General features: G+C 38.6%; 1 protein-coding gene across 2 annotated transcripts in view; it reads right to left on the reverse strand.

Annotated features, from left to right (window-relative positions):
- The window catches only part of NRXN1 (neurexin 1), a 468961-nt gene that overhangs the window by 199717 nt on the left and 243542 nt on the right, over positions 1-25702 (reverse strand). For both annotated transcript variants that reach the window (XM_010577779.1, XM_010577780.1), the window contains one exon: positions 20586-20767. In XM_010577779.1, coding sequence (XP_010576081.1) covers positions 20586-20767 — 182 coding nt within the window. The remainder of the gene's footprint in view (positions 1-20585; positions 20768-25702) is intronic.

The following is a 25702-nucleotide window of genomic DNA, read 5'->3' on the forward strand; positions in this document are numbered from 1 at the left end:
GTCAAGACTAGAAAAAGAAGCTCTGGGGGAGGGATCTGGAGGGAAGTGAATTCAGAGCTCTGTCATTGAAGGTATAGGCCAAATGACTAGTTTGGATTTTTTTTTTTTTTTAATTTCTGAATAATATTTTACTCCCTCATTCCAAATAGCCTTTAAAAGATAAAATTAATTATTTTTCTTCCTCTTAAAAACATTCTTACACCTCCTTATGATTGATACTGCAGTAGAATCTCTTCATGATCTCACCAACGTACCAGATATTTAGTCTTCATTAAAGTCTTGGGAAAAAACAAAAACAACCTTTTATGAATAGTGCTTAGCAGAGGTTTGATGGCAAGCACATTGGGGATATAATCAGGAGTGATGCAGTACCTGAAGGATAAAATAATAGAGAGCGACTGAACCTTGACAAAAATAGGCAAATGACCAAGAATATTACTATAGAAATGTAGCAGAAGGGAACTATTGGTAGCTACCTGTTAAAAAGATAAGTCGCCAGCATGTAAAATTCCAAGGGGAAAAAGCAAAACCAAATTACAATGGACATAACTTTCAATTATGACAGAAGACAGCAATAAGGGTATTTTCTTTTCTTACACTACGTTATGTGTTCTGGACAACAGCAAAACTCACATTCAGCATCCTCCCTATAGACTTAAAGGAAATCATACTGTTTACGGGGACATTTCAAGATTATATGTCTGAATTTTTGCAGTCCACAGCCTGGGTGATGTTTAGATCAGACTAGCCAGCGGTGCCAGCTCTCTGTGGATGAGCCGTCCCTTCCTGAAGGCAGCACGTGGAGCCCAGGACACGTTTCCCACTGGGGAACACCCCCCACACCGCTTCCCAAAAGAGAGAGCGCAGGACTACGCTGCTCGGCTCACAGGCACAGGACTCTCAAAGGAGCCTTCCAGGACATGGTTTAGTGGGCATGGTGGTGTTGGGTTGATGGTTGGACTCAACGATCTTAAAGGTCTTTTCCAATCTAAACAATTCTATGATTCCGATTCCTCTGCCGGGGTGGAGGAGCAAGAGCATTCACGTGCGGCAGCTCGAGATCCACCACTTCACACACGCTCATTTAAACCCTTCCAAGTCCCACAAAACCCTGATGGAGCAGAGTTCCAGTACATACAGACTATTGCTGCAAGGCTCTCAAACCCTTCCTTCGCACCATATTCATAGTAGACCTTACCAATTTCTTCTGACTTCCAAACATCCATGAGGGGACCAAGAAACTTCATCCTTTCTGCACGAGCACAACAGGGACAAAATATGACCCATCCTTTAAGCAGGCTGCCACTTACGTTTGCGTTTGTTCTGACTCAGATACATTTTCAATTTAGGGAAAGGACAGCTTCATAACTTATTTCCTACCCCCAGTAGTATCGGTCCCAATATTTTGATAACGTGATTTATAGATACAACTGGTTGAATAGTCGAAAGTTTGTGGATTTGTAACAAAATTACTTCAACAAAACAAATTCAAAATAGGATGTTCCCCTTACAAACTCACAGTATGGGGTAGAAATGCCAGAACATTAAATAAATCAGCTCTGGCAAAGCAATAAGCTTGAGTAAGAAGCATAGGGTTAATTAAACCTGTTAAGAATCAGAATAAAAGCTGGAATCTCTCCAGTTCCACCAAAAGTTGTTCTAACAGGTTATCTACTGCCTTTGCTGTGCCCTTGCCTAGATCAAGTTATCTTTTGCTTTTTTATTGAATGAAGAGAGGGGGTTTAACTCTCTGAGGAAAAAAATACAAGAAATACCTCTAAGCTGCAGATGATCTGGGAGAGCTAACCTATGACACAGAGCTCATTCCATCTTGTTGCTCTGAACTTCTGAGGATTTGAAAAGGATTTTTCACCATTGAAAGCAAGTTAATAGAATCAGAGATAAGTTTCAGGGACGCGATAAATTTAATTCCCCACCTGTCCACTTCTTGTCATATATCCCTTGACTTACCAACAGCTTCTCTCCGAGTCTAGGAATTGGTGGTGGCGGGGGGGGAGCAGCGACCAAGAGCAGAGGAGCACCCAGCCCCAGCGAGCAACTCAACAGCAACCACTGATCAACAGGTCAGTCGTTTGTCCGCTCTGCCACGCTGGGATCCAATATTTAGAGGAAAAAAAAAAAACCACAAAAAAACAAACACACAAAAAAAAACCCCAAAAACCAAACCAAAACAAAAAAAACCAAAACAAAAAACCCCGACCAAAACCCAAAAAAAAGACCCAACAAAAACCAACCCCCAAAAAAAACCAAAACCTTCACCAGCTAGGCTCTAATGCTTATACCAACTGCATGAAAGTCACTGTTAAGGTGAGGTTTGAAAGTTTGTGCGTCGTTTCATGCTCACGTCTGCCGACTTTCCCTTCTAAACTGAAAGGGAAGAAGGAAATATGTTGACTAATCATTATCATCCCATGTTAATAAAAAACATCATCCATTGCTTCGGTTAGATCCTTCTGACAAGCTCACGACTGAACATGTTTTGAAAACTTATCTCTAGAAGGTCAGTTTACTTTGTGTCACTACTTCTGATTTTCTTTATCTATAGAGATGTAGAAGGAGTGTAGAATTTATATAGAAAACACCACTATGCATTAAATGCACTAAATGGAAATTCTTTCCCCATTGAGAACTTTATAACTAGGGTAATGAAATTTTTATCAGGTCGTAACTTAGAAGATTAGAAGACTGGTAGCACATTACTCTCAAAATCAAATCTGATTAATGTTTAATTGTAGCAATGTGCAGAGGTATTAATTAGGTGTACTTTCTATGACTCATAAATAGCTATTAAAGCAAAAGCAAGAATAATTTGAAGATTAACACGAAGAGAATGGTATACTTGAGTGGTAAATTATAATTAAACTGAATGGACCTTGTGAAAATAATAGAAATTGTCATCCAATATAATAATTTTGATACCTAATGCAGTTATAACAAATTTTCTAGCAATCAAGTCTGACACCTTTTCCTCAGGATATTTTTTTGTGCAGAAGCCCCAGGTGTGAATTAAAAATTCATTTATGCTTTACAACGAGAATCACAGGACAGATCTTAAAAGCAGTAAATCTATTTAGTTCTTACTGAGCAACTGAAGCATTCACGCACGTACCTAGACAGGCTTTGTTTAAAAGGGGATCCCAGCTAAGGCTGTGGATTTGTATATTCAAAGAAGTGTTGCAATTAAACTTGAAGCTCTGCACCCTTGCACTTTGGTTTTTTTTAATGAACGATCCGCAAAGTCATACAGGGGTTAGAAATCTTGTTTCAGAACTGCACTTCTCCAGCGAGACACACTTTTCTGCTACATTTGTTACTGAGACGGTGGCTAGGTGTATTTTCACTGCTCATTCCCCTTCCTACAGTCTTGCAAAACCAGTTTTATTTCCATTATCAGAAGATCCAACTTACAATGCATTCCTTAAAATACTACCACTAGTAATAATAATAATAATAAAGTGCCTAGTGTTCATGACCTTGCAGAAAAGGTTGAAAACATGACCGAGAGGCACCAATATCAGAAGGATATAAAATGAATCCACCGTTTCTGCTAATTTTATGCCAACATAACGAACCTTAGACATCTGCTTTTGGCATGAGCTACATTTTCTAAATTTATTTTAACTAACACAGTTGAAATTGGAATTTGCTTCTACTGCACTGCTCTGGAACTGCAACAGAAAGTAGAACAAATACATAATCTTGTGTCTTACGAATAAGAAAATAGGAGAAAAGGCATTAAACAACTTATCCTGTCTAGGTCCATTATTTGTGTATGATTTCTTATGATTGCATTTCTGTAATTATTTAAAAAGCCTAATTTTGTAATCAAAGAGAAGGTAAGCAAATGGGTTTAATATTTAAAATTTTCATTCAAAAAAGGTGAACAGGGCAGTGATGCAACACTGAAGAAACTTCTTTGGCTTGCTATTTCACGCAAAGATTAGTAACTAAAATTAAGGAGTTGCATGTTGGCCAGGTGATCCTCTGGATTACCTACATTCAATGCTAGAACCATTTTTTAAATTTTTTTTTTTACGATGCAACAAAAAAAAGTGTTACGTGGCAGGTCCATAATCAGAAATAGAAAAGTTTACATTTCTTCAAGCTTGAAATGCACACGCACGCAAGCTCTGAATAACAGGATTCTATTATGGACCGAGTACATGCTGCACTAGAAATATCTTGAAAATTAGAAAAAACATAATTAAGCAAATTCCTTGACATTGTCTTCATCAACAGAATATTTTGAACTGTCAAGAATCTATCAGGCTTAATACCAGCCATTAAAAGACTCTCCAGTGCAACCCATACTTACTTATTTTCTATTACTCGGAAGACGTGAGGTGAGGAAAAGGTGACCAAAATGTTCTGCATGAACAGTAGTGTGAGTTTTCTCCATTTACACTTATGCCATCACAAATATCCTCTTAATTGCATGATAGCCGATAGAAACCAAACCCAACAACTTAGCTCTCTAATTTTAGAGCCTTAAAATACAGCAGGAATTCATTATGAGCAGGAAATAAAATGGGGAGTTGCAGCTGACTTTTAAAAGGTTATTTATTCTTAAACCATTAAAAAACCTTTTAAAAAACTTCTTTCACATATGTACTAATGCTTCTAATGCATTAATTTTTGGTTAGAATTACTAAATCTTTTGGAAGTTTTATAACAAGTGATTGATACAGAGAATCATTACGTTGCCTATGTTTTCCTGGGGGTGTTAATAAATCAAGCAAATATGATACAGAATCCAGATTTAAAATATCTCAGGTGGCTAGAATTGGTAATAAAAAAATGCATAAACCTCTTTTACAGCTAGGGAAATACCCACTACAACGTACAAGAGAACATTTCACCTAATTGCTCTGTCTTTTCCATCACTACAGTGCTTTATCATGTCCCTTGTCCACATCTCCAGACATATTCAGTTGTGCTAAGGCAACATAATAAATTCAGTAGTATTAAGGGATTTAGAAAAGGTTTTGGCCTTTGGAAATGTAATGTGGGTTCTAAGAAGCATGAATATGCCATGTTTCATGTTAAGAGCTGGTGCACGGTGACATTTTTCTTTTAATGTTGGAGAGCACTGCAACAGTTGCACAAGTTCCTTGCCTCCTGCACTTCTAAACAATTCTAGAAGCCACAACTAGGAATTATTTTCATTTATTTTAACAAGATATTAAGCAAATCTCTGTCCTGAATTTTGATTGAAAAGTTTCAGCCAACTTCCAAAAGGAAGTCATTGAAATATGGATCCTGAATTTAGCAACAACAGGCAACCGCAATCAGGACTATAATGACCATAAAATAAATAGGACCATTTTGTCATCAATATATAGAAGATGCATTTTCACTAAGACTGGCTAGAAAACAATTTCTTTCAAAAACATTAAAGAAAGAAAGTTTTGAAAACTATCTCCTTCCTGATGTACAGCAACAAAAATAAAAACTTTACAGTTTTAGAAACACAAAATGAAACAAAGGTTCAGTCACCAAGGTGAGTCAAAAGCTGACACTGAAGTCCTCAAGCTGCAGAGTGGCAGTCTGGATCAGGTCCCAGTCTGAATTAGGTGGGGAAAGGATTTGAACCCAGATTTCTCCCCGTCCCACTGAAGTCAGAACCAATTGGTTGGAGGCATTGAGGAACAAGGCCTTTTGCCTTCTCTTGTACGTTCTATCCAAATCCTAAAAATTTTCCACGTTCCAGTTTCCATTGAGAAATGAGACTGGAAAAACATCATTTTTTAACTTATGCAGCACTACTACCTAGATCAGATCACTGATCTTTCTCCTTCTGCATCCAGTTCCTGGCGGTGAACAGAAACACGTGGATGCTTATTAAATCGGTAGCCCTTGATTTGCATCTACAAGGGTTAGATTTGGTGGGGTTTGGCTATATTAGATCAAAAAAACCAGAGGTTTGAAAACCTATAAAGTTTTTCCTGAGATAGGTGCATGTGCTTAAGGTGGAGGAAAAACCCAAATATTAGCACTGCACCTTGAACATTTATAAAAGAGCCAGTCGGGCAGTAGCAGAAAAGCCACTAACCTCCTAAAAATCAGCCTTAAGAGTCAAAGCACTACTACTACTTCCCCAATAGGACCCAAAAGGATGAGTACAAGTTTTTCCCTTGATACTGTAATTTAGCATCACTCAGAACCAGTCAGGCCCACAGGGATGCACACCAGAGCAGGATGGAGGGAAAGCGATACCACCTTCTCCACCTCCTGAAGTGCTTCCATGAATATACTTTGCTTTTTCTACACCCTCCAACTCACCACAAGTCATTTGCTTGTGATTAGGAACTATCTTGCAAGCTAACACTTAAAAAACAATTAAAAAAATACTCCAAGTCAGTAAGCTTCCTAAAACATAAGCTTACATGTGAAAAATTCAGATGCAGAAATCAATCCGTGTACAATTTCAAAAAAATACTAACAAAGCAAGGAATGTTTCTGATAATCACTTTATGAGTAGTACGTGTGTGGGAGAACATGATTCATGCAAGACCGTTTCCCTGTCTCGGTTTTTAATGTTACTGTACATTATAGGAAAAACGCAGCATGAATCTCTCAAATATTTTCAGTGAGAAAAGGAAGGACTATAGGGAACCAATTAGATTTGCCAGCAAACCAAAAGTGTTTGTGACTGGTGCCTCTGAGGGTCAAAAGTAATAAATTTGTCATGCACTAGTATTCCTGATATTACACTTGTGTCAGGGGATAGTGAAGATTAATATCTTCATTAGAAATGCTGAACAACATCTCCATTACAAGACAGATAAAGTGACAGTCCTGACACAGTCACAGCAACGATTTTATTCATCGTTTTTCTTCCAACGTGATGAAAGGACATACATTATCAGCCTGGATGACTTCTATATTTTGGAGCAACGAAGCAAATCCACGACCCACCTCTGCAACTGCAGGAGTGCAAAACAGCCGGCGAAGCCGCGTGACACAACTTGGGGAGAAGGGGTTAGAAAGTGGCATTAACGGATGGGGTGACACAAGCAGGGGAGGTCTACCTTCCTTGGCACAGACGCAAACGCGTGCTCGTTCTCTACCACATACGGCTGACAGCAGAAAAAGAGCAACGCTACCCATTCATATCTAAGCAGACACCATCAGCTCCCGCTGCGAAGCGATAACCCAAAACCCAAGCCGGTTTTAGTCCAGACCAAATTCCTGCAGATGCAGCAGGGCTGGTGCTCAGGGTGATACCCTGCCTTTGCTCCAGAAGAAACCCCAGACTAGTCTGCTGACAAAGGCATGTACGGAGTTTCAAGACTTAGTCCCAGAGAACACCACCAAAAAGATAAAAACTCTTACACGCTTAAAGTCTGCTGAGCTTTTATGGTATGAGCCTGAAGTTGTGACAACTGTTAATAGCTAAAGGAGATTTTTTTAATCAACATTCTGTTAAAATCATTAGAAAGCCTCATCGCAAATAGTCACTAATGTTAAGAAATCAGAGAGTCTATTTAAGAAATTAAACGGGAAAGCTTATCTGCTGTGATTTGTGAGTGATTGTTATCTTTTAGATCATCTTCATGCACTATTGTGACAAGAAAACTTAAAAAAACACTTCACACAGCTGTGCAGCTATATCTGCAGCCAGCGAACTGGCCAAATAACCCAAAAACCTGAAAAATAAATCCACCCCGACTGCACATTATTCTTGCAGTCTAATCAAACGAGTTTTGCTCAGTAAACTATTTAGCCTGTTCAGGTTATTTTGGATTTACAGCAGGACGGTTCAAATTACCTCACTACTCCCACACAGCAACCAAAGCAAACACTTGCTAACATTTGAGAGGTGGGCGAGGAGGCAAAGCTGGTTACATCACCACCACCTTTCCCACAAGCTGAAGAGGAGGCGCATGCCAACAGTCGCTGAAGAACACACCAACAGGCCTTTGCTTGGCCGGAGAGCAGTTCTCAGACGTACGGATTTAAATTTCTTTCCTGCATATAGCAGCTGGCTACTGTTAAACGAGAGGGGATGTGGGTATGGCAAAGGGAGAGCAGGTTCTACCTTGTGCTGCTGCCCAGCCTTAAGAGTTTGCTGACGACGCTAAGACCAACGGATGTTAAAAGAAAGTGCTTTTCTGCATCTTTAGAAATGAAAACAGAGAACCTCCCTGTGCTTACATCTAAGCATTCATCTTAAATCATTCCTGGACCTAAGCCTTCCTGTTAAAAACTGCAGCATAAATGGGAGCGTAGAGCTTCAGAAGACCTCACTCCTCCCATCACTCACTGGCAACAGCAAGTACATCTAGGCAAACCGTAACAAAAACATACAGAATTCTCTATGGCATTCCTGTTACCGATAGGAATGTAGTCTGATCTTGAAAGCATAAACTGACAGGGCCTGCCTGCGTAACCTGCTCCACTGCTAACCAGCAAACATCGCTGGAAATGTTTTTCCAATACCTGATAGCATTGCTGCAAATTAAACCAACTATTTCTTACCTTATCCGGACAGACAGGCGAAACAAATTAGCCACGGTCCTGTTTATAACAACCTGTATGTATTCAAAGATGGTTTTCACGTCCAGTCACTCCTTGCCTCCTCTTTTATAAACAAAACAGAGCCCACTCTTTCATTTTCTTCCTAGGAGCTATGTGTTAACTAAACTATAGTGCAGATTCTGTTACTAGCTGCTTAATTTGCTCACCTCCTTTCCAAAGCCAAGCGCTCAAATCTGGACATACTTCTTCAGCTAAGGTCCCAGCACTACTGAGTGAACAATTAACTTCTTCGCCTCCTCTGCCACCCCACATGTTGTCAATACATCCCAGGTGGATGCCTGTCTGTCTCTGCAGCAAATTGCAATCAGCTGCAACTTCCCAATCTTTTCTGTAGAACTGCTTCTTGGCGACAATTATTCCTCATTTTATAGCTGTGCATTTGATTTTTCCATCTTAGGTACAGAACTCGTCGCTTTCCTTTGTAGAAATGCATCTTCCTGATTTCAGCCCGCTTCTCCACTTTATCAAGCTCATTCTGAATTTTAATCAGTTCTCCACAGTGCTCACAACCCCTGTCTCCCCTCCTCCCGCACTAGCACAGCTTGGTGTCATCATGTACCACGCTACAGCTGTGACAAGGAGATGTACCACACTACAGCTGTGACAAGAAGACACGCCGGTGGGGTTTTTTGAGTTTGAATATGCAGTGAAAAGCAAGAAAGAAGAAAAGAAAAGCAATGCCATAAGAACGTCGGTTTAAATAGCCAGGAAAATACTAAAAATTAGACTAGGAATAGAAACCCAGAAATCTTAAATATCTTCCAAAGGAGCATATCAGCTGTGCACAAAACTGTGACAAGTTTTTAGCTCTGGGGAAGATGCTGCCCATTAACTCAGCCCTTGGCAGCACCTATCTTTAACTATATAACCACATTAATAAGGAATAGGAAATATAACCAAGGGAGCTTCTGCATTTATTTATGGACCAGTTAATATGAGGTGGATAACGTAATTGCTGCAGCACTTTTAGTCTTGCTCCCATCTTTATTATATCTTTCCTGGAAACAAATACCCAAATCATACAGCCAAGGTTTCATTATCTACTCTGTATTATCCCATGATTTTTTAGAATGTATTAAGTGCATAGCCATCTTATTTTAACCTCGGAGCATATACCCAGGTATTTTTTCAGACAAGCAATTAGAAGATTGGAAAGTCTCACAAAATGCTCCTATGAATTGTTCCATGGAGAGCAAATCTAGAAGCACCAAACAACCACGGCATCCCATGGCACTATTACAGCCAAGAGTTATTGCTCACTGTGTGAAGCGACTTGCAGACGTGTGCACAAAATATTGCAATTAAGAAAAAATAAAAACCCCCAAACTTGAAGCCACCTCCTAAAACCAGCGTAGTTGCTATCCTACAAGCAACCTGTGCCTGCACATATATGCTACCTGCTAAAAACCCAACCCTTTTCAGATGAAGGGCTGACAATTTTACATGAAAACATGCCTTATATTAGCTTCATTAGAAATCTCCTAACACTTCAAAGTCAAAAAACCCTCTTGCTTTGAAAACAAGCAGTACAGAATCCCCTTGCCTTTTTCTGTTTGCTGAACAGCAAATCAAAACATTACAGGAACTTGGGATATCAGGGAAGGCTCTCTGGGAAGGAAATAAAACAAAACCAACTTGTCAAATGGGACTCCCTGCTGCTGCATGCCATGCGGTGCTCTAGTGAGCTGCATCTGTTCAGCTATTAAACGTAGTGGTGAATATGATACCGACAGCAGTGGCATTATCAAATATGCTGAGTGGTTATTAAGGCTCTATAGCATAATCTTTTCACTTTTTATTTTAATTGGTAGAAGTTACTGTAAAGTAGCTTCACGTATGATAATGCTCTTTGTGCTTGTCCCTAAATGAGAAGGCACTGCTACATAATCTGCAGCGAGTCTTAAAAACTCCATCTGCCATGCAAGGGAAAGGCTGAGTACTTTTGCTCCAGGAACGCTCTGTTGTTCCCTGGAATTCACTGGGTCAGGAAAAAAAAATCCCGTATGGGGAACAATTAGGCTTGAGGACATTAATGGGGTTTTACAGTGAACAAGAAGAACGCAGTCTGTAGCATTCAGCGTGTAGGCAGTAAGTCACAAGTCCACCAAGGGTGAGGGCTGAACAGAAAATAATAAGAGATTCCAGCCCCAAAATAGAGCCTGATGAGATCCGTTGAGGATGTAATGCTTCAACCCCATCCCTCGATCCAGAGGCCCGGGATGGAGAGGAGTACCTGACCCAGAAGTGGAATATGCAGAGGGAAGACTTCCCAGTCCTGTACGAGCGGCTTTTCCTAGACCACAGAGAATGTATAATGCTGCAGCAGCAAGCATGATTTACACCTCCCTGAGGGAATATCTGGACTTACATTTCGTCCTTGACTGAACTTAGATTATCACCTACAAATTCTAGCACAAGAAGGTAAAGCCACGTTAGTAGTTTCATGCTGCTGCGCTGAAGGCTTCAGGATAATTTCACAGAGAACTGGCAAAACTGAAGGACTGTATCTTTCCTTTGTTCCTCAGCATCCCTTATTCAATGTAAGCCAGGTAATTATCGAAAGCCAAGAAATGCATGAGTCAGTTCCTTCAGCTAATCCACCCTCTGGAGCATCAGAATGCTTCAGTGTAAATGGGCTTTCACGAACAGAGAGGTGTTTAAGCCTCTCCAAACACTTAACAGGGAAACTCACCAGTTGTTAGTGGGATTATTACATTAAGCATAAACCACCAGAACATTGGCAATATCAGTTCATTAAATCCTTATCCTGTCTGCTATTGTTGCAGAAATTCTTGTGACCGGCATGATCTAAGCAAAAAAACAAAAAGAGACTTAACAGCGGCAGCAGCCCACTGTCAAATGGGAAAAATCACTGTAAGATTGATAGGAAAGGCAAATATTATACACGGATGGTTGTTACTGAGAGAGAAAGGAAAAGGCTGCTCAGTGATACACCAGCAGTGGAGATGCACTGATGTCAAGCGTGTCATGCTCAGGTAAGAGAGATAGTGATTAGACAGCATAGGGAGGTTATTGAAGATATAACTGGTAACCTGGGTTTCCAGGTAAATCCAGGTAAATTCCCTGCTCTAGCTCTATTTCCTGCACGACCCTGGTGCAATGAGTTAGTGCCAAAGACTGTAAAAGTTAAGTAACTAAATGGGATGAAAGGCCCAGTGTGTTCAGTTCTACCCTCCAGTACACCAGATTCAATTCAGTGATTTTACTCCAGTTACTCCTCACCGACACAGTGGTGTACGTAAGTGAAAAGTGAGAAAGGCTCAAGGTGATAAAACAGTCTAGAAGAAAAAAAGCAAACTAGCATTAACTATTAAAACAAGTTTCCAGTTTGGTGATGACACTGAGGCATCATAGAGCAAAACCTGAATTAATAAGTGGTCTAATTAACTAATTGTGACTTACAAATAAGGTAGTATCTCACAAAAACAGAATAGTATTAAGATGAGCCTTCCTTATCACTACGAAGTGATTAACTATAATAGCAATGTTTACTTAAATAAATGCCTGAAGCAAAGCAGCAGGCTCTGTACAATTGCCTGTGCACCTTTCACCTTCCAGCAGGAGTTTTCTGGCCTGATGTAGATCCTCCTCATACTTACTCCTATTCCTGCAGTTTCTTCAGACAAATTACTAGTGGCAGTGGTGGGATGAGAATTATTTGGAGTTAGGGTCAGAATCTGTTCAGGCCACCGGCAGCACTTTTCCCCTAGTCTTGTTCTGCATCAACAGGCTAATCCCTCTGACTGGTATTAAAAATGATATTGTTCATACTGCATGTTCACTGAAAAACTGCTACACTGGCACTTCGTGCTGCAGTGCACACTATATCCTATAGCCTCACTTAGAGCTCATAAATTTAAAAGACAGGGAGTTAATGGCCCGCATCCTGGGTTCTGGCTTATATTCATAAGAAACAAACCTTGATCTGTCCTGGGCAAACCTGGCCCTCTTTCAATGGGTCACAGCCATCTGAGAGTCACTCTCTCTTATTCAAGCTGCCATCAGGAGCTAAAAGCATAGTCTAGGATACTCTGAAAGTGATGCCATTGCTCACATCTGTCCTTTTTTTTTTTTTTTTTTTTTTTTCTCCAAACCACACATTTTCAGCCCAAAGTGCCTACAACCTGCCTACACCCTGCACCGTCATGGCTTCTAACACACTGGGTACACATGCCTTCCACTTGCTTTTGAGACAGGTGTGCCTGGGAAGGAGGAGGGAGTGCAAATCTTTCTGTGCTTCTCTAAAATTAGACAAGAACTAGGCAGTAAATAAAAATAGAAGAATTAGAAATTAGTAGAAGAAGTAGAAATATTATCAGGGCTTACTCGATTATATTACTAGATATAAAAGACTATATATGCTTAATAAAATAGACAATAGATATAATAAGAAGAGAAATACCCATGTAGGATAGGTGGACAAAAGCGGCTAGCTCTTGGAAGCGACCCTCAATCATCCAGAGCTCTCATTCTCCACATAATTACAATAATTTCCTACGATTCAGTCCTTCTTCCTTTGGGTGATCAGCCAGGTTTCAGTGAACATCTCAACTGTTCTGCTATTGCAAACAGTCAAGTATTCTTTAAATCTTAATAAGGTTGCTAAAATGTCTGCTAAATTTTTCATCAGCTCTTTTTATACATGGCAATGTTCTAGAACAGTTAGTGCCAAGTTATTAAAATATCTGTAACCTTCGTACGTGAGGATGTTGGCTAGTAACCAGTGCAGGGAATTTTGGATTAAAAGGACCTGATTAGATTGGGATGGATCTAAAACATCAATGGGAGAATATAATGTTAACTAGGAAAGGTGCTGCTACGGAGGAAAGATGGGCTATTTATTTATCTGTACATTATAAACTAATTCTTCTGTCCTCCTTTCTGAAGCCAGAAATTTGGTATTTATATGTAAAAAATCTAGTCACAAAAGGATATGTCTCTTAATTTTGGCCACATACTTCTTTGCTTTGTTCTTGCTGGTTTTGCCCTTTAATCAAACAGACCTAATCAATGGTCCTCATCGAGAAGGTCTTCCATGTGAGCACACCATACAGTCACCACCTGAAGTGACTCCTCTGTTCCTTTAGCTATACGGTATGCCTCATTCTGTGGGAAAGAAAGGGTATGTAATCACTGAGACCCCTGGAGACTGCTACCCACTTTCACTGGGATTCACTGGGACTGCAGAATATGCACAGCACATGAATTGGTGTTTGAGGACACAGCAGAAAAGCAACTTAGGGAGCAAGGGAAAGGGAAGAGAAAGAAAGAATCCTTGAAAATAAGACTGGATGTAATCCATACAGTACTTCACAGCTTTAAAAATAACACTGTAAAAATGAAGAGCTGCTTTATGAAGAGGTCATGAGCCTCTTCAAGTTTACGTTAATTAAATACGCTTGCTCTTTTTCTTGCCTCTTCAAATTGGTCCACTTCTGTTCTTAAAAATGCACAGTTCTTGTCATTAGTATAACAGGACTCAGCCCAACCCCCTTCTAATCTTTTTAGTATTTTTTTTTTTAAGTTCAACAAGGCTCCAGGAAAATTAAGTTCCATGCCTATGTTCTCTCCTCGTGCTGCATCAGAAGTCCCATTTGTGTACAGTTCGCAACAGTAAAGTCAAAGACTTGCCATCAAATTCAGTGACAAAGTTTGGGATCTTAAGCAGTTCAGCCAACAAGTGGATTCAATTTACAGCGTAATCTTGAGACACGTGAGATCAGAAGGGATCTTAGAGTCTACGACCCGGTCTGCAAGATCATTTCACACAACACCATGGCCACATGCAATTCTTTCCATATTGCTATGAGATGATTCTAATATACGGGGGGCCACCAGAAGTGTCTTAAATATCCAGTCACCCTCAGCCAGGCTGTACAACTTTGCTAGAAGAAAGCGCCTCAGGAGATTCATCGGTGTTGAGGGCTGGAGTGTTTTGCATCTGACGTACGGTATTTTACCTGAGAACTTAGGTCCTACCGGTTGTGCAGTTTTCTCTCGCCAAGGGGTTGGCAGGTGGTGACCCCGTCATACAGCATGTTTTTGGGGAAGCAAGCTTTTTTCCTCCCAAAAGCACGAAAGGAGCAGGATGCATAAAGGAGTTATTAGCTGGGTAGAGGAAGAAGTGAGAACTTCTATTTATCCCAAGACAGAGGAAGATGATGAAAGGAGTTACTTCCCTCAAGCTCATTTCCAGGCTGAGGAAGCAGGAAATCACAGCTGGGAGCTCAGACCGTCCACACTGGTATAATGGACCTTCAGGATTTCTCCTTGCACCGCTCCATGATGGCAGTCATAGCCAAACTGTTTAATTATATCAGCCGTCCAAATTCCATTCATATTTTTCATGCAGTAAGGTATCAGTCTGCCCCGTTATCAGAATCAGCGCATTTCCATAACCTTCTCTCAGCAATCTGGCCTGTTCATGGCAAGAACAGACCGCTGCTGCTCAGTGAGTGATAACAGATCATGCAGAGTATTCAAGATGAGGCATTAACAAACAGCTTATATCATAAAATCCCTTTTCAGAGTTTTTATAATCTATGTCTCTGCTAATACAAAAGAATAACTTAATTGCATGTTTTCAAGGCATGGCTTGACCATTTCAGTGATTCCTTTCTTTTCTTTCCTACAAACTTAGATCTTTAACCTGATCAGTGAGGTAAATGATTGCTGCATTTAGAACAAATTCCCTAGATTAATTCATTGCTACCATTGTAATTAACTTAATGTTTGTGTACATTGAATTACATTCTCACCTGCCTGTCTAGTCCCATGAATGATTCTTCTTTGATTGCACTGCTTTTCATTATTCAAACTCATGAGCAAGTCTGGAAATCTTTCTTTCATAGTAATTTTTCTTTAGTTTAAAGATTAACACATAATCTGGTTGCTGAGGTTTTTGTTCCCCAAAGAGAAGAACAATTACTGCCCATGACAGCTAAGCTTCCTACAGCATTTTCAATACGCATATATTAATGAGAAAAATAAAAATCACAAATAAATATCATGTATATAAGCATAATAAGGAAAAATCAAATATTAGCAGAATTCTGGATTAGATAACATCAGCCTTAAGAAATTTTCTTGTGCCTCAAGGTAGCAGAATATTGAATATCACAACTCTGACAAACATAATGATCCAAAGCCTTTCCAGGGCTCCAGAGTGATCCCTGATGCCCACTTAGCTGATATGATCATGGCCTGATTTTCAGAGGTGCTGACTATATTCAGCTTCCATTGACTTTATCCACTGATGTGCATGCTCAGCACTTCTAAAATATCAAATTTCTGAAACCTAGTTCTGCTTTTTTTTTTAGCCCTTCCTGGACATGAATAATTTGATTTTAAATTTATTACTGTTTCATGCATATACAAGCCGCCACTGGCCTTCCCAGATCTTTGCATTACACAGACACGCATATAATAATAAGGAATTCCACATCTGAAAGATGATTATTAGAAGAAACATTATTCTGGGAATATTTTTTTAAAGATTATTAAACTCTTCCTGGGAAAATTAATTAGGTCCAGTACAAACCACTAAAATCAAAGGTATTTTTACCATCAGTCTCGCTGAAAGTACATCCAACTCTCTAGGCATTGATCCAGATACAACTAAATCAATAAGAATCTTTCAATTGGCTTTCCATTAGGCATTAAGCCCAAGACATGTAAAGTATTCAAAAGAAAGTAACAAATTCATTTATCTTAAGACTCTGCTGGTTTTTCTCTGGTATGCGTAAACAGAGAAGTCTGATCCTCACTTGAGTTTTACTATTTCTGTTCACTTGAGGGAAGTCCATTATACTTGCATAAATTAAAAGTATCCATATATTATGTATATGTACAATAGAATCTAACAGAGTCAACTATTAAAAGCCTGGTGCAGAAGAATACTGCATATGTATAACTGAGAGACAGAGGGAGGGGAGCAGGAAATAATAGTCCTTTTAAGTTTGCCAAAAGTTCCAAAAAATGAGTAGTAAAAAAGTTGAGAGGGGACTTTTGCATAATTCTCCATTAACTTTAAGCTGAAAATCAAGCCCCTTTGATATATTTTTTTTTTTTACACAAAAGTCATTTTAACAATGAAAGATGAAAACATGGCATAATTTATATTTAAAACAATATTTAAAAATCATTGAAGTCTATTGATGGAAATCTATCCTTCTTGTCTTCATTAGTAGAGCAAATACTACTTGTGCCACAAAAGAGAATGCCAGTTCCCTATGCTAACGGCATTGCCAGAAAGAGCACTGTAACAGGATTTCTTAGCCCTTTGAGGCAATATCTTTCTCTAACTTCACTTTGTTCCTCACCATAGAAAAGCTGGAAACTTGAGGCAGCAACAGCACAGTGCCTGTGGAAGATGATGACACACACATATCATATATATATGTGTGTGTGTTGTGTGTGTGTATACATACACACTTTTCTGTCCAATGACTTGGGAGAAGAACAGAGGTAGGAACAGGAATCACTGACAGAATTACCTAAGGGCTTTAGAAGTCAATGAAAAAGCCAAGCACAGAAGCGCACATGGTGATTAACCAAACACCGTGTGAACAAGCTGCCGCCTTTTTCTGTTTGGCATGGAGATGGATGCAAGCCATGCCAAGGAAAGGGGAAAAAAAGGATGATTAGAGTAATTCTCAGAGCTAACTGACCTTCTTTAATCTGTCAACAGGAGAAGGAAGTGGCAGTAGACTTTTAGGCATGATATCTATTTCCTCTTGAACTAGATCACCCAGCAGCGACTGCACAGGAGACCAATTCCGTAACAGAAGTCAAGCGATTGCCGTGAAAACTAATTGCTGCGTCTCTGGGTGACTAAGTCATATTAACATCCCTTTCTTGAAGCACGTGGATGCATATATATCATACACACAACCAGTCCTTTATATCTAGGCTGCTAGAGTACAGGTGGAGTTTTATAATAATCTATCTTGGAATTTAAAATATTTGCACTGGAACTGTTAAGCATCTGGTAGCAATGCAGATTACACATTCTTTAAAATGTTTCTCATATTAACAATGGTTATTTGGGGAGGTTAAATGATTACTTTAAATAAATGTGTTCCTAACCTAACACTAAAGCTGTGATTCAGATGATCAAGTAGCAATTTTCAAAATCAGAATTGTTGTGAGCTTGAGTTCATTATTAGGCTTACATCGTCTTTAAGTAAACAGAACAATAAAGAGGGCAAGCACACATTGAAGTACCATAATCAAACTTGTAATTTCCTCTTCCATTTCTAGAATGAAGAAGGTTAAGAGCAAGCTACCTCATAGCTCTGTTCTGAAATGTCCCAAACAACCCTCCCCAACATGCTAGTGAGGACCATGATCTAAATTTTTTTTAACTCAAAGCAATAGTTCCAAACATTCTTTGCCACCGTTCTGCTGAAAATACACTTAAAACCCATCCTTACACATCTGTCGCAAATTTTGTCACTGGGAAGGATCTGAGTGATTAGTGACCTCCTCGGTAAAATGAAAGCTCAGTAACAAAAGAACCAGTTTCTATCGTACTGTAAAACTGAATGCTAGCATAATTAAATCACAACCATATCCTTGTTATAATGTTATAGTTGTTATAACACAGATAAGTTATCCGTGCACAGTGCATCTCAATGTACACAGGCATTTATTGCTCATGCATATTCATTATAAAAACAGGTGGGTGGGTGCATGCAAAAGAACATGCAGAATTAGACTCTTCCCTCCTTCCAGTTTTTCCTCCTTCCACTATTCACAGCTTTTGCATGTTTCTGGTTATCTGGTAGATAAGACATTCTTAGTGGCACCTTAACATTGGTGCAAGAAGGAAGTTTTGAATGACACAACTCTTATTACAGCCAGTTTAACACAGTAGCTGCCAATATTGAAAAACTTCAATCCAATAAACTGTTTTTCAAATATAACATGTACATAGGCCTCTCTGTTTCTATGTTCTTCTTCATTTTTATAACCGTGATGTTTCACAATATCTTGCTGAGCTAAAATAGATCTCAGGTAAAATTCTCAGAAGTGCCTACAGTTCCACTGACTTTAATAAGATATATGTTCTTTGGTACCATGAATGCTTTTGAAAATACTGCCTTTTCAACTTCCTTTTAAATACTATCCTTATTTGAAATAGATTCTGGGAAATTATATCCCAGCAGTTTTCCAAGCTTTATCTAACATTGACAACCCTTAAAAAAAATCCTTGCCAGATGTCTTAGGATTTCAGGTCAATCCCTTCGTATCTCCACTCTAGAGAGAGACTACACTGAAGCAGATCTCAGAAGGTCGGACCTTGTTCCGGTGAAATTTCTGGACAGTTACCACAGATTTTGCTCTGAAGCAGAGCAGGCATCAGGGAGGTTCCCAAAGTCTCTCGCAAAGACAATAGGAGGAGGCCAGGATCACCTCACAGAGCGTGATGACAGAAGGCCTTTTGCCACTTCACAGAAATTTCAAAAGACCAGTAAAGTATAATTTATGATTTTCCCCATCCTTATTAAGCTGGTAGTGTTTCTGACCATAGAAAACACTCAATTACTCTTTTATTTTTACCATCTGTTGCTACAGCATCGGTATAAGAAAGTTATTTGCAAAAAAAAACCCCCAAACACTTATGATCAGGCAATAATTTTTGATCTCCAACTCATAATTAATGAACCCAGTGTTTGTTTTAAAATGGAAAAATCAAGGCTAGACAGAAGATTGCACGAATATTATGATTTTGACAGACTTCAAGTATAGTAAAACTACAAGGAAAACATTCCTTAATATGCTAATGAAAAAGAAAACACTGTAAGAAGAAAGTAACACTGTTGACCACAGCGGGTGAATCTGGTCTCAGATTGCAAAGAAAAGGGCAAATGATGACTAGGAACCTGATGTTAGATGAGGCTTTGGAAAGCAAATTTTAAAATTCTCTTCAGCAACACAATACTTGCCTTGAAAAATGTAGGCTTTCAGTTTTTCTGGCACCTGGGAGAAGTTGCTTTGTTCACATTTTTAAATTAAGATTATACAATACCAGCCAGCCGTTTTGTCCGTGTGTTTCAATGTAAAAGAAGGGTATAGACAACCTCTGAATTTTATGTAAGGCCTTCTTTCTTTGTTTATTTACTCAAGCCAGTAAATTAAAAAAAAAAAAAATCACATTTGTCCACACTGCAAGAGTGCCTTTACAGAAATAAGGAGCCTGGGAAGATTGAATACCATAATTCTCTCTAATTTTGAAAATGATCACTGCTGAATGTTTTCTGAGGGTAAAAGTGTAATTGGTTATAGATCAATAAGCAATTTCATTCAAAAGGAACTCTTCTGTTCCTGAAAGTAGAGAGATTCTTAAATCAAAATCAAACTAATACATTAAAAAAGTTGGGACTAATCTAAACAACAAAATTTTATACTGCCCTAGTTATGTTTATCTCAACTGATCATTTATTTATGTTGCCATAAACATCCAGATGCTTTCAATTTTGATTACTAGTTATTTGCTTTAAGGCAGCTGAAATTACTTTTTTAGACCTCCTAGCTTGACAATCTTGCTTTCTGCTTAAGATTTATCATCACAAAGGAATGGTGAAATCAGAGGATAAATTCTAGTAGTAACAATAAGCACAGTCAATTGTGATACACTAATTCCCCCAGCAGGTACCAGATTAAAGCCCCCAGGATTAGCGTACCTTCCACTAACATTGCTAAATCCTGTTTTATATAACTGGATTGCAGAAAACTGCTGTATCTGTACAGGTATCATGGTATGATTTTTAATTGAAAAGCCATACAAAGTAGCACTGTATAAAACAAAAGGCAAATTGAGAATGTCTCGAGACCCTGTGCAGTATTGTATGTAATAAGCCATTATCATTTAGTTCACTACTGACCCTAAAAGATTCATTAACAAACTGCTTTATTTACATTAAAATAAATAAATTAAATTACACAAATGGAAGAACAAACAAGACAAGAAGAAATATGCATTTGTTAATAATACTTACGATATGCAGCTCTAAATAATCTCCGAGCCCAGTAGAACTGTCCACTCGTACCAACACAGCTTCTTTTTGAACAGTACTAAACCCTATTGCCAGTCTGTCCGCACGAGTGCTTGGCCGATCATTAGGAGGCCATGTGTAAGTGATCTGTCCACCACCTTTGCTAAAGATATACGTTGTTCCCGCTGCAAAACAGAAATAAATATAATTAGCTCACTTGCCCCAGTGCAAATCCGCATGTAAATCATATGCTCTACAAAAATCAAGATGTTCTCATATAGCAAATGGATTCATAGAAACAAACAAGACTATATTTCAACATGAAGGGGTCTTTAGCTCTGAAAATTTGCAGCAAGCGAAATATTAGTGCTTTTTATATAGTGCAATCAAGACAGAATATAACATAATTGCATATGCAGTGACTTAAAATACCATAGCTCTGATTCAGAAGTGCCTATCTATTCAAGACAGTTCTTAAGCATATGCTTGAAGAACATGTTTCTGTGATGTGCAGAAGAGGGATGAGTTGAACCAAACGCTTTCCCAAACTGGGCCTATGTGGAGAAGAAATCAAGTAATCCCAGTCATCTTATGACTGACAAAAAAAATGCAGCTCCTCATTTACCCAACAAAAATGATATGCACTATATGATACATCATCGTGCCCAGCGAAGCAAGACATTAACAAATACATTCAGATAAGACTTTTACAGATCTGAGGTTTATCAGCTTGTGACAGATGGGGATAACAAATGGAAGCATACTTTACTTGTCATGTCAGGACAAAAAGATATCAGTCTACCATCTAAGTAAGCAATGGCTTATTTGCATAATGCTCAATGTGTAACTTATAAAAGTGGAAATCTCTGCACATTATATCCAGTGTGCACTTACAAAATCTATAATCTGTTTTAAACAAGTGTTCTAATCTAAAACCACTTAGCACTCAGGTGCTTAACTTCGTCACCAGCATATTTCCTCTGAACTAAAATAGCACCATATCCGGACATTTTCCATTTAAAACTTGTATCTTAACAACAGCATTTAGCAGGCAAATTGTGCATGCACGATGGTCTTCCATTTGCAAAGCCACTACAAGCTGTCCACTTCTTTTCTATGAAGACAGGTCGAGCTTAGGGGGATATGTCAGAACATTGTAAATACAGATGTCTAGTTTTACTCGCTGTTCTAAGCTGGCTCACTGTGTGGCTACACTCAATTTTATTAAATGTAATTCAGTTTATTCCACCCAATACTCTCACTACATAATGCCCATGTCCACCTAAGGAGATAGTGCATAACAACATAACTGTAATTTTCTTACTTTCTTTCAAAATTGATGAAAAATGCTGTGAGCATACAAAAGGATCTAAAATCCCTTGACCATGTAGACTTCTAAAGACAAAAACAAGAAGGGCTGCATAGTTACACCACTCCTTCGACTTCTAAATGTCTCAAAATCTTACTCTACTGCTGAGCGAGACTGCTTTGTGTCAGTCTCAAAGCAAAAAGGTCACCTGGTCTTTTTGAAAAGATATCCTGTATTTATTTCTAACATCACTTTTCCTTTATGGAAGTACGTACCTACCCATTAGTTTTTTTCCAGTACTATCAATTTGTAATATGTTATGCACTGTGCATAGCACTTAAAAAACTGTAAAGCTCATTTTAAATCAACAAACTTGCAGGATTGCACTGTGCTTCAAATAGATCTTTTGGCTTTTCTCTTGATGGCAAAATACCAACCTGCATGTGTTTTAGAAAACTTGTCAACTCTCTTTAGCAAAGACAAACACAATAACAGATCTGATATCTAAGGTTTCACTTAACACTCCAAGTGAAATCAGGGTTTATCATCATTGCAAAGAGTTGTGCAAAAGTAGTGAAGGTAGGGGCTGTGCCTTAAAAAAGCTTGGTAATGGACATGGGCGAATGGTGTCTGGTTTAGGAATGTGTGTGACAAAAGCCTAATCTCCTGCTCTCCCACCCTTGCTTTCCTCATATGCAGTGCTCTGAAATGCACAATAATCTGTTGCATGCTATTCAGTAATGACAGTTGAATCTCCAGTTCTAGTACATCCCAACCCAAAGATACACGAGACAGGTAATATCACTCTTGATGGTCCCCAAGTTCTCCTCTTTGCTGCTAGTGTTGACTTCAAATCTTGAGCCAATTGAGAAGTGACAGAGTTTGGACCTTCATACAGTATATGTCACATTGGTGTCTGTAGTGAAAGGATTTATTCTGTGTTGATGAAAAACTGAGGGCTTGATCCAAAGCTCATTAAAAACAGTGACAGCCTTTCTCTTAACTTCATAAAACATTGTGTCAGGTCATGAATGAGGTTCTTATAAGTAACAAAAATGAGAAGGCTAAGAAAAAACAGCTCCTTACACCTCAATGTCACAGATGAAACTGTTAGAATAGTACGTAAGATTTAAGTGGGAGTGCATAATTCTCCTTTTCTTGGTTGTAACAGATGTGTTTACCCAATATAGAAGACAAAGACAGAGCCTGCCAAGTGATGGTGGATTCATACTGAGTACAATGACCCAGAAGTAAGTCTCCAGATCTGAACAATGAGAGACTCTGTTGTTCCGATTCAGAGTGAATCTCTGTTGCAGTTTTTTGATAAATACTGGCCTTCAAATAAACCAATGAAGAGCAATTCATTCCGTATTGCTGCCGCATTGAAGCCAAGGTCAACGTCAGCAGGGCTGGATAAATCTAGCTGTAAATCTCAAACTACGTAGAATCAACATCAAAGTTAAAAAATTATCTTTTATCCACAATAACATGTGGCTTATGTTTTTTTATGGCACAGCTTTCCCTTCTTTATAACTGCCCATTTTGTAGCTCTTCAAACAAACTGCATGTCTGGTAACAGGCTAATTAATCCAAGCTGATGAATACAGATCTGCCTCTGTCTAAGCTGTACAGGGAGTCACGTTCTTTGAATTTCCTGTATTAATTATGAAAAAAAATGGGTCGGAAGCCATTTGAGAATAGATCCTCTAATGTTTATATTTCAAGAAAGACAAATATAATAATGTAAAATTTATTACTCTGGGATTGATCTCAGCTTATAGTCTGACCTCCCATTAACTATTAAAAGCTAGAAACTGAGCAGTTGTTTGAAACCACCCTGCTCACTATCAATTCTGGATCTGTTAAGAAACAACAGAGGAAACCCAATTCTCTTGCTCCATAAAGGCTTTTATGCTCTCTGACAGACCTTATAATGTCTCCGCCGTTCTTTCAGAACATTGTCACTAAAAACCAGTCATCTTCCTTCTCTCTCTTAGCTTATGGCACTGTGTTGTTTGGGGTTTATCATCTCAAGAGAATTGAAAGCAGCAGAATTAGAATGTCAAGAATAGCAATGCCATCAGCACAGTACTTGTAAGTAGGCAACTTTGTAACATGCCAGTTATATCTCTCAGCCACAGAATTTACTGCATAATTCCTTATGCGTCCATGCATCTACACAATGTTTAGGAAAAATGTCCATACAGCTCTTTGAAATTCTTAACCGTGAAAGCATGGTTCCTATTGTAACAAACTGCCAGTGGTCAAGATACAGTAATGTTTTTTAATGGCCTGGGTCTCTCAAGTCCTATTTGTTTGTAAAATTCATCTTTATGAAATAGTACATTCATTTCAGCACAGCCTGGCAGCAACTCAAGGACATTTGCTTACCTATACAGTATTAAGCAGATAAATATTTTGTTTAGTACCCATTTACTGTATCTATTACTGTGTATGACTGCAAAGCTTTTCAATATTTATTGCTCTGAAGTCACATCTGATGTAGTTTAATAATTTGCTCAAATCAACAACAAATCAACAGCTTTCTACCTTCCTCATGTTCATCCCAATTCTGTGTTTAAGGTATATTGCACTGTGGGGTAATGTACAAAATTCCATTCTTCTCATATATTGTTAGTAACTTAATGTTTATTTTCAACATTCACATCAGGTTTCAGATGCCAATTAAGTGAAAGCAATGGTTTGACTGAGCCCTGGACCCCAATGAACTATGATTCCATCACATTCTCTAGCTGAAAAACTAAAGACTGAAGCCTGTAAACTTTAATAATGAAAACTATTAGCTGCCCTTTCATTAACAGAAAAGCAATTTTTAACTATTATAAAAAATATGAAGGGTAAGCATTGCTGGTTATAACAAGAAATTGCTAAATAATGTAATTTTCTTCCTTCTGTATGTATGTTATCAGTACTTTACTTCATTCTGGGCTAGAATGTGAACCTTCTTATTCCCTCTGGTAAGTAATTACTTGCATTGATAAACCTGCTGAATCCAGTGAGACTATTTGTGCAGGCTATTATTAATTACCAAGAGTGAAGAATTTACAATATGAATATATATATACACACACACATTTGCCCAAACATCTATATGGAGGCATTAATCACACTTGCTATGTTCAGGGGAGCATATAAATCTCAATACTTCTTTTTACATTTCCATCCATGTATTTTCATCCTGCCCAAGCTGAAGCTCTGGAAAGGTACACAAAATTTCCATACGTAGGTTTGTACAGATTTTCTAAGGTAGGTAAAGAAAGGAATGGTTTAACTCTGAAACGTGGTATACCGGGGGAGAGAGGGGGGTGTTTCAAAATAATCAGTTTGGTGGATTAAAAACCAGCTCTTCCATGTGTTTCTTCTTAGACTGTGATGTGTTATTAATTATTTAAATAGAACAGAGAATATATGCCACAGGCTTGAGGTGAGGAGGGAATGGCCATTAGGGTTAACCATGGGAAGAAGATGGGAAGAGCTGCTGGAAGAAATGTTTCAAACTAAAGATCAGATTCAACTGAAGACTTCCTGAAGGCATCCTGGTACATTCTCTCCCACTAATCTGGGCAGGAGCCTGAATATGGCTTGTAACTGCTTTGCTGCAACAACGTCAGGCTTCTCTAAGTACAGTCTATTTAACAGCAGAGGAGGTGTATTGGATGGGGAAAGAGAAAATTTTCAAATGGATCATTGCCTGTAGCTCTCCAAAAGCTTGAGCCACAGAGGAAAGAATGGAGAAATGTCTCATTTTCTGGCCAGGTTCCTCTTAGACTCGTGGGTAATAGGGTCTAGG

Source organism: Haliaeetus leucocephalus, unplaced genomic scaffold (assembly GCF_000737465.1).
Source record: "Haliaeetus leucocephalus isolate CR32 unplaced genomic scaffold, Haliaeetus_leucocephalus-4.0 Scaffold577, whole genome shotgun sequence".
Classification (NCBI taxonomy): domain Eukaryota; kingdom Metazoa; phylum Chordata; class Aves; order Accipitriformes; family Accipitridae; genus Haliaeetus; species Haliaeetus leucocephalus.